Below are 9,751 nucleotides of genomic sequence, written 5' to 3'. Positions count from 1 at the left end.
GAACGTTATGAAAGTTACTTCTTTTTCTCTAGAATATCATATTCTCATCGGGAAATTCAGGCATTTTGAGTTTTGGAAAAGCAGGGATTCCTGTGGGAACTGGCAGATTTTTGCACCTGAAGAAACTCCTCCACCATGTTCCAATCTCACCCTGTTCCAGCACCTCCCGCCCTGTGAGCTTCTTTCACTTCTGCAGTTTTCAACAGGAAGGTTAAAATGTCTTTTTTTTCTCTGATAACTTGCAGTTGGCCAAAGATTTGCTGAACCCGTCTCCTGAAGCAGAACGAAAGCAGCACAAGAAGAAACGTCTGGTGCAAAGCCCCAACTCCTACTTCATGGATGTCAAGTGCCCAGGTAGAGTGTCCGCCCCTCACCAACTCGCAACAGGGGAATAGAAATAATCGTCTTCTCACTATAACCCTTCACCTTGCTCCATTCTGCCCTATAATCTATACCACCCCTTGTAGAGAAAGGTTCCACCTCAATTAATGGTTTATTTAATTATTTAATTTAACCGTGAACTGCTTAGTGTTTCCTTACCAGATTTTCTCATTTTCATGCTCATTATTCTGATGTTAACCCACAGCTGATCAGATATTATTGAACTTGCCTCTGAATTCTCAGCCTTTGGCTTTACTGGTCCAGAACCATAATCCCAAAGTTACCAGACCCATCGGCTTAAAGAACTTAGTGAGGCTGTTTCAACAGGATCATTACAGTTGGGGCTCTAAAGTATTGAGATAAGTTGTTCAATTAAAAATGCGTTGCCATGGTTAACAATATAACCGGGACTCTGAAGACTTGTACATTAATGCTGTTTGGTGGGAATGTTACCATTGACTGAGATTTTTGGGGAATGAGGGGAGTTAAGGATGCAGCATCTAGTTTGGAGCTGGGAATGTCGGAGAGTAGGTTAGCCATGTGTTTTACAGTCTACACCAGTGGGCAGCCTGACAACAACTCCCAGACCTTTGTTCAAGGTGAAGTTACAGAAGAACGTGTTGAAGAAGATCATGTTCTAGTTACAGCTTCCATTAGGCTGTGGCCAATCTGTACCTCAAACCTGTTTACCTGTCCCTTAATACCCTTAACAAACAAATCACCGGCACCGAGCCTGACATTATTGATTAACAGCCCCGCCCCCTCCCCCCCACACCCCCTCCCCACCACACCCCCTCCGCCTCCACGCCCCCTACACCCTCACGCCCCCTCCCCCCCACACCCCCTCCGCCTCCACGCCCCCTACACCCTCACGCCCCCTCCCCCCCCACACCCCCTCCACCCCCTCCCCCCCACACCCACTCCACCCCACACCCCCTCCACCCCACACCCCCTCCACCCCCACACCCCCTCCACCCACACCCCCTCCCCCCCACACCCCCTCCACCCCCACACCCCCTCCACCTCCACGCCCCCTACACCCTCACGCCCCCTCCCCCCCCACACCCCCTCCCCCCCACACACCCTCCACCCCCACACCCCCCACACACCCCCCTCCCCCCAACACCCCCTCCACCCACATCCCTCCCCCCCCACACCCCCTCCACCCCACACCCCCCCACACCCCCTCCCCCCCACACCCCCTCCCCCCCACACCCCCTCCCCCCCACACCCCCTCCGCCCCCACGCTCCCTCTCCCCCACCCCCCAAAACCAGCATCCACAGCCTTTTAGAGGAGAGAGTTCCTGATTTCCATGATCCTTTGTGTGGTTAAATGCTCCCTGATTTCACCCTTGAACAGCCTGACTCTATTTTTAATATTGTGCCTCCCTGTTCTTGATTTCACCCCCCTCAGAAAAACCAGTTTCTCTGTATTTTGCCTCTCGCACCTCTTTATCATTTTAACCACCCTGATCGGATCACTCCCCAATCCTCTGAACTCCAGGCGATACAAACCTTTCTTAATAATTCAACTCTGGATCAGCACCAGCCAAAGTACAGTCTGGACTTTCGCCTTGACTTAAGATAAAAAGGTGCATAGATAACTCAAACGTGTCATGTGGATCTGTTTGTGTGTGAATGTTAGCCTGGCTCTGAGACACACAGTCTCAAGGCAGCAACAATTCATTTATTTTAAGTTAGATTAGAGTCAGACTCATTTCTCCTCGACCAACCTGCAACTCCGGCCCTGCTCCAGATTTGGTGGTCATCAAGGTCACTCACTAAACCATTCCCGTTCGGTGGGTTTCATCCGCGATGGGCGGACCCAGAGTGTAAATGTTTAAACATTGCTCTCTGCCACTACCTCTGCAAAGTAGAACAATCCCCTCCTCCCCCCCCACACACACAGTGACTAACACATGAGCAACACAGAACAAACCACACGAGCACTGGTCACAGGCAGTGGAATTTTGTGGCTCAGCTCAGTTTTTACTGTCAATGTAGCATTTATTCCCAACTGGCCCCCACTGAGATGTTCCAGTGGAGCTGTTCAATGACATGATTCACAGGGAACAGAAATATAATGGTTATTTCCCAATAACTAGACATTCAACTAGTTATTCATAGTTTCTCGGGGGAGGAGATGAGAATTTTTTTTCACTCAGAGCTCTCCGGATTGGAATGTTCTACCTGAAAAGGTGGCGGGAACCGATTGCATAAATAAAATAAATAAAACACGAGCGGCGTGACTTTACCCCAGTGGGATTTTGCGGTCCCGCTGAAGTCAGTGGAGTTTAGAACAGCCTCTCCGCCCCAATGGGGCCACAAGCTTCTGGCTAAGGAGTTGGTCAGTGCAGTGACCCATAAACAAACTTAACCCAATTTACTGAATAACCCCCAAATGAAGAAATTATCAACTTTCTGTTGGTATTTACTTAAATACAAATCAGAACCAATGGAAATTACAGGCTGGTTTAACAGGCAATGATATTTCAAGTAAAAAGGTAAATTTCACTTTAAATAATCCTTACAGGAAATCTTATACAACCCCAAAGCACCATATCACTCCCCTATAAAAATGTGGCTGCACAGTTCCACAATATGTGGTTCTGTATACACGCAGGGTAGGCCAGGAGTCCTATCCAACACCAGTTTTGCCCTTTGAGTTTTGCTGGTATGGTTATCAGCAGTAAAGCATGCTTCTATGAACCCACTCTCCCTTGGCTCATGACAGTCCTGACGGTGCATCTTCCAGGATTCCTTATCAATCGCATGTCTTGACAGCTGCTGGGAAGGTACCAGCACTTTAATGTCTCCAAGCGACGCACGTAGCTTTCCAGGTTTTTGACCTTTTTTTTAGCCTATTTGCGCAGTTCTGGCAAGAGTGACTTTAAAAAAAATTTATTCTTTCACGGGATGTGGGCTTCGCTGGCTAGACCAGCATTTATTACCCATCCCTAATTACCCTCGAAAAGGTGGTGGTGAGCTGCCTTCTTGAGCCGCTGCAGTCCATGTGGTGTAGGTACACCCACCGTGCTGTTAGGGAGGGAGTTCCAGGATTTTGACCCAGCGACAATGAAGGAACGGCGATATATTTCCAAGTCAGGATGGCGAGTAACTTAGTGGGGAAGTTGCAGGTGGTGGTGTTCCCATGTGTCTGCTGCCCTTGTGGTAGAGGTCGTGGGTTTGAAAGGTGCTGTTGAAGGAGCCTTGGTGAGTTGTCGCAGTGCATCTTGCTTTGTCCTGGATGGTGTTTAGCTTCTTGAGTGTTGTGGGAGCTGCACTCATCCAGGAAAGTGGAGAATATTCCATCACGTTCCTGACTTGACCCCTGTGGATAGTGGACAGGCTTTGGGCAGTCAGGAGGTGAGTTACTCGCTGCAGGACTCCTAGCCTCTGACCTGCTTTTGTAGCCACAGTATTTATATGGCTGGTGCAGTTCAGTTTCTGGCCAATGGTAACCCCCCCCGCTCCGCCGCAGGATGTTGATAGAGGGGGATCAACAATTGTAATGCCATTGAATGTCAAGGGGAGATGGTTAGAACCTCCCTTGTTGGAGACGGTCATTGCCTGGCACTTGTGTGACGTGAATGTTACTTGCCACTTATCAGACTTGCTTCTTCTGCTCACAAGAATTCTCTGTGTTCCTCTTTCTGTCTCTGTCTGCTTTTCCTTTTTGTCTGCATCCATGCACTGGTCGCCTTCATCCTCCAGCTCCTCTGCTTGTAGCTCTCCTTTGTGTCTGCCGGCCACACAGCTTCTTCCTTCCTGTTAGTACTACTTCCAGCTTAAGGATCGCCGGGTCATATGGTATTTCTTATTTCCCAAGAAAGGTACAATTGACCGCTTTACAATTGATGCAGCCCTTTGCAAACGTTCTTAAGAACAATTACAGATTCCAGAGACATTTTAAAGAAAGTACAAATTATTCTGACTACTGCTTCCGGGTCAAAAGTCATCAGAGGCAGGTACAAAAAGGACTAAGCATGACTGCTCTTTCAAAGAGCCAAATAGCCTCCTGTGCCGTTCACTTCTACAATTTCATTGGACTTTAATCCAGAGAACAGAAGTTCAAATCCAGCCCTGGTACTTTTAGAAACGGTAAAATATCAGTCAAAGAGACCATGAAGCGATCAGATTGTTACTAAAACCCTGTTTCTTCTTAAAAACCTGTTCCCGGCCTCTTTCCATCTGTGTAAGATGATGGACATTCAGCAAAAATCAGCTCTATTGGTGATATGGTTAGCTTCACAAGGAACACTGTTGCTGATGTCTGAATCCATGAAAGGAAGCTTCCACAAGTGATTATCAGGCGTCGATGTGTGTTACTGATGTGGATGCTGGCGCCTGTTGCCAAGCTACTGTAGCCACTGATCGTCATGGTGATGCACACTGCCCCACAGCTGATGTCACCGTTTCCCTCTGTTATCAGCTAGTGTCTGCCAGGTATGAACATCGATGTTTATGCCACACTTGCAAACATCCATGTAACACAGCAATGGATGTCCCACTGCTTGTGTGGCTCTGGCTTTTTCACATCCGGAAAATCCTAGGCATTTAACTTTCCATCGATCCTGCCCAAGCTAGTGAATTCTCCCCTTGACTGACAAGTGCCAACATGCATTTCTTTCTTAAAATCCCAACTGGGTCACTAATGACCGTTGAGGGAAGGAAAACCTCTGTCCTTACTCGGTCTGGGGAGATGTGACTCCAGTCTCCTGCCAATGTGTTTGACTCTTACCTGCCTCTCTGAAGTGGCCAAGCAAACCATCTCATTGCAGCTCACCTACCACCTCAAGGCAACCAGGCTTGGACAATAAAGGGATGGGCAATAATTGCCAAGAGTGAATAAGTAAATGTTGGTAAATCTATGAAGTTCTGTAGGTTTTTCTTTTACCTTTTCTTTGCATTAGGAAGCAGACTTTTTGAAGACATAGATTATCTGATAGAGAACACGTTGGTTTAATAAGTGGAAGAGTTATTCAAAGCACTAATGGAGTAAAGGGTCCTTTAAGCAGAAACCCACATTGCCAAGTTAGCTCTGTAGGTTAATCAGCATCAGCGCAATCTTTGGAAACCCACATAACATTCTTTAGCGTGAGATGTTTTAGCCAAAATCCACATAGCAACAAAAGTAACTGAAAAGAGGTTTGTTACCTGATAATGGGATGTGCGTGCAGCAGTCTTTTTCATCAGAGTTTTCGATTCAAGCACAGATTCCATCTGTCACTTTTTTTCCTTACTTTCCAAATGGGTTCAGGCCATTGACGCAGCTGAATTCTGGACCAGTTTAGAGCTTCATAGTTTGCCGGATTCACTTCTTAAATAGTCACTGGATTCATTCGGAATCTGACATCCTTTATCCAATAAGGACATTTGGTATCAAATAAATCCATACTTCAACTTTCCAGTTTTTCCCACTCCAATTCTGTGATAAGCGAATCCATTTAAAAAAAAAAATAGGCACACTCCACAAACAGACTGCGGTCAGCAGGCAAAAGCAAGACTTGCATTTCTGGAACACCTTTCACAACCTCAGGACATCCCCAAGCACTTTGCAGCCAATAAAGTGTAGTCACTGTTTTAATATAGGAAATGCAGCAGCGGATTTGTACACAGCAAGCTGCCAAACGACAGTCTGATAGTGATCAGAGTTTTTTTAGTGTTTTTAGCGATGTTGGGTGAGGGATAAATATCGACCAGAACACCGGGGAGAACTACCCTGCTCTTCTTTCAAATAGTGCCATGGAATCCCTTATCTCCTTACCTGAGAGGCTTGACAGGACCTCAGTTTAATGTCTCCCCACAGGGTAGCACTCCCTCAGTGCCGCACACGAGTGCCAGCCTGGAATTTATGCACAAGTGTCTGGAGCGGGACTTGAACCACGACCCTCTGACTCAGCAGTGAGAGTGCTACCCGCTTGTGACATGGCTAACATATAAATAGTGTGCAAATGGGAATCACTAACAGCTGGAAGAAGTGTCTGTCGTCCTTTATCAGTAAAACAGTGACAACCTTTGTGTGTTTCTTCTTTCAGGCTGCTACAAGATCACGACGGTATTCAGCCATGCCCAGACTGTCGTGTTGTGTGTCGGCTGTTCCACTGTTCTGTGCCAACCCACTGGGGGCAAGGCCAGGCTCACAGAAGGTAGTTGGGGAATGTTTGGGACAGGTCGCTTTCTACCATAGATGCTGCTCTTTGGCACAGTAAAAGCTGCTTATGGTTTTGGGTGGACCAGAAAATAACAATTTGCATTCATTTAGCCTCTTTAATATAGTAAAACCTCCCGGGGAGTGTAAAAGGATGGCAGAGGCTGAAACCCTCAACTCATTTAAAAGGTGTCTGGATATGCACCTGAAGTCCCGTAACCTTCAGGGCTACAGACCAAGTGCCGGACAATGGGATTAGGCTGAGTGGCCCATTTTCAGCTAGCACAGATACGATGGGCAGAGTGGCCTTCTTTCTCCGTTTTCTAAATACCTGAAAAGGAGGGATGTGGGGAGAGGGAGCGGGACTGGCAGCACATGAACTGCTCTCAGGGAGAGTCAGTGCAGACACGATGGGCTGAATGGCCACCTTCTGTGCTGTAACGATTCTATGATTCTATTCGAAATCAGAAAACGTTTGACTCTGAGTCACATAAGAAGATATTACGACAGGTGGTCAAAAGCTCAGTCAAAGGTTTTAAAGAATGTCTTTTAAGGCGGGGAGAGAGGTAGAGAGGTTTAGGGAGGCAAATCCCTAAGGGTGAGGGGAGGGAGGGGGAGAGGGGGAGGGAGAGAGTGAGGGGAGGGAGGGGGTGAGGGGTGAGGGGGGAAGGAGGGGAGGAGAGGGAGGGGGAGAGGAGGAGGGAGGGGGAGAGGGGGAGGGAGGGGGAGAGGGTGAGGGGAGGGAGGGGGGAGAGGGTGAGGGGAGGGGGGAGAGGGTGAGGGGAGGGAGGGAGAGGGTGAGGGGAGGGAGGGGGAGAGGGTGAGGGGAGGGAGGGGGAGAGGGTGAGGGGGAGGGGAGAGGGTGAGTAGAGGGAGGGGGAGAGGGGGAGGGAGGGGGAGAGGGTGAGGGGAGGGAGGGGCTGAGAGTGAGGGGAGGGAGGGGATGAGGGGAAGGAGGGGGAGAGGGTGAGGGGAGGAAGGGGGTGAGGGTGAGGGGAGGGAGGGGGTGAGGGGAGGGAGGGGGTGAGGGGAGGGAGAGGGTGAGGGGAAGGAGGGGGAGAGGGTGAGGGGAGGGAGGGGTGAGGATGAGGGGAGGGAGGGGGTGAGGGTGAGGAGATGGAGGAGGTGAGGGGAGGGACGGGGTGAGGGGGAGGGGAGGGAAGGGGAGGGAGGGGAGAGGGTGAGGGGAGGGAGGGGAGAGAATGAGGGGAGGGAGGAGAGTGTGAGGGGAGGGAGGGGGAGAGGGTGAGGGGAGGGAGGGGGAGAGGGTGAGGAGATGGAGCGGGGGGAGGGAGGGAGGGGAGGGGAGGGAGGGGGAGGGGAGGGTGAGGGGAGGTGGGGAGGGGGGAGGGTGAGGAGGAGGAGGTGGGAGGGGGAGAGGGTGAGGGGGGAGGGGAGAGGGTGAGGAGGAGGGAGGGTGAGGGGAGGGAGGGGATATCCAGGCCTAACCTGAAGGCACAGCCACCAATGGTGGATTAATTGAAATCAGAGATGCTCAAACGGTCGCAGTGTTAATGTCACTGGAAAACTGGAAAAACACCAGCAAATCACCACGCCTTGTCCTAAAACGTTAAGATAAAACCCTCAGCCCAATATCACCAAGACATGGCTGAAACAAGTTACAAGATATTGGCAAAAAAAATACCATGGGCAGAATTTTGCCCTCGTTGGGTGGGGGGGTGGGCGGGGCGGGAGGGGCGGGTGGGAGGGTGGACGGGGCGGGAGGGGCGGGTGGGAGGGTGGACGGGGCGTGAGGGGCGGGTGGGGGGGTGGGCGGGGCGGGAGGGGCGGGTGGGAGGGTGGACGGGGCGGGGCGGGAGGGCGGGTGGGAGGGTGGACGGGGCGGGAGGGGCGGGTGGGAGGGTGGACGGGGCGGGAGGGGCGGGGGGGTGGGAGGGTGGACGGGGCGGGAGGGCGGGTAGGAGGGTGGGCGGGGTGGGTGGGCGCGGAAGTGGTTGCCAAGCCGACCGCTGCCCGCAATCGGGCTCCCATGTGGATTTGAGTGGGTGAGAGGTGTGTTGCAGCGCTGTCGGGGTGGGAGTGGGGGGAACAGCAGTGGGGCAGTGTGAACATGCCCACGGGTACACACAGGGAAAGCTCCCTGAGCTGTCTCCGAGCTGAAGAATTTTGAAAATTAAAAACAAGGAATTTAAAAATGTTAACGTGTCCCCTCGTGTGACCTTGTGTGTCTTGTATTGAATGCCCTTTGTGCCATTTTATTGGGTAATCCAGCTTCTCGATTGTATTAGTCAATGTCCACACCCTTTGGATGAGTCACTGTATTTTTACTAAAAGTCCAAATTAACCCCTTGCTGCCCAGCCCTGTGTGCTGACTGCAGCTTCTCCTTGTTATAATTTATCGTTGCAATCATGAAGCCATGATGTCCATGGATTTATGTTCCATAAATTTCCCAGTTGGAGGGGATTCCGATCCTACACGAGCCTATTCCACCATTCAATCGGATGGTGGCTGACCCTCTTTCTCAACGCCGAACTCCCACTGTCTCCCCATACCCCCTGACCCCTTGGTTCTCATCTGCCAACTTTCCCCTGTGAGGGGCAGATGTTGTGGTATCCTGCAAATAATGACTTCAAATAGAGCAAAGATTCAACTGAATCCAACTCGTGTGTTTTGTGCGAGGATAGCGTCATCAGGTTCATAAAACAGTTAGATAGTTTACAGAACAGAAACAGACCATTCAGCCCGACTGGTCTCCAGCAGTATTTTGTAATGAATCTGTTTTCTGTTTTCCCCAGGCTGCTCATTCCGGAAGAAGCAGCACTGAGCAGAATCAGCAGGAGGATGGTCTGGGCTAATGACTGATTTCCAATGACTACAACCCTTGGGATATAGAGCCTGTAATTTCATTGATTGCAATGAATGTGATTGTACATTGCTGTTGGTTAAAGTGGGCATTTACAGTGTTTCACTGTTATGTATCCACAGCGTTTAACTAATAAAATCAGACTGTTCACAATTCAATCTGAGGCAAAAATTGTCACTGCAAAGTTCTTACATTTTTCACTCATTGAAAAGATTCATTGCTCCTTTCCTGTTCATTCTGGCCATGTGGGCATCACTGACAAGACTGGCGTTTATTGTCCATCTTTAATCACTCTTTTCAAACAAGTTTGATGCAGCCATATGGCCAATTTAGAAGGCAGTTAAGATTCACGATATGACACCAGGATCACATTTCTTTGTAAGGGCAGCAGGTT

General features: G+C 50.0%; 1 protein-coding gene across 1 annotated transcript; it reads left to right on the top strand.

Moving 5' to 3' along the window:
- The first annotated feature begins 224 nt into the window (after positions 1-224).
- Positions 225-9,515, top strand: LOC144678047 (small ribosomal subunit protein eS27-like). Its single transcript, XM_078537974.1, has 3 exons — positions 225-354; positions 6,420-6,530; positions 9,290-9,515. Exons 1-3 carry the CDS (start codon positions 336-338, stop codon positions 9,316-9,318), a joined length of 159 nt encoding a protein of 52 aa, XP_078394100.1. The 5' UTR covers positions 225-335; the 3' UTR covers positions 9,319-9,515.
- Positions 9,516-9,751: the final 236 nt, after the last annotated feature.

This window comes from Cetorhinus maximus, unplaced genomic scaffold (assembly GCF_964194155.1).
Source record: "Cetorhinus maximus unplaced genomic scaffold, sCetMax3.hap1.1 HAP1_SCAFFOLD_3489, whole genome shotgun sequence".
Classification (NCBI taxonomy): Eukaryota; Metazoa; Chordata; class Chondrichthyes; order Lamniformes; family Cetorhinidae; genus Cetorhinus; species Cetorhinus maximus.
Note: the sequence above shows the minus strand (reverse complement) of the source record. Positions and strands in the feature narration are given on the sequence as shown.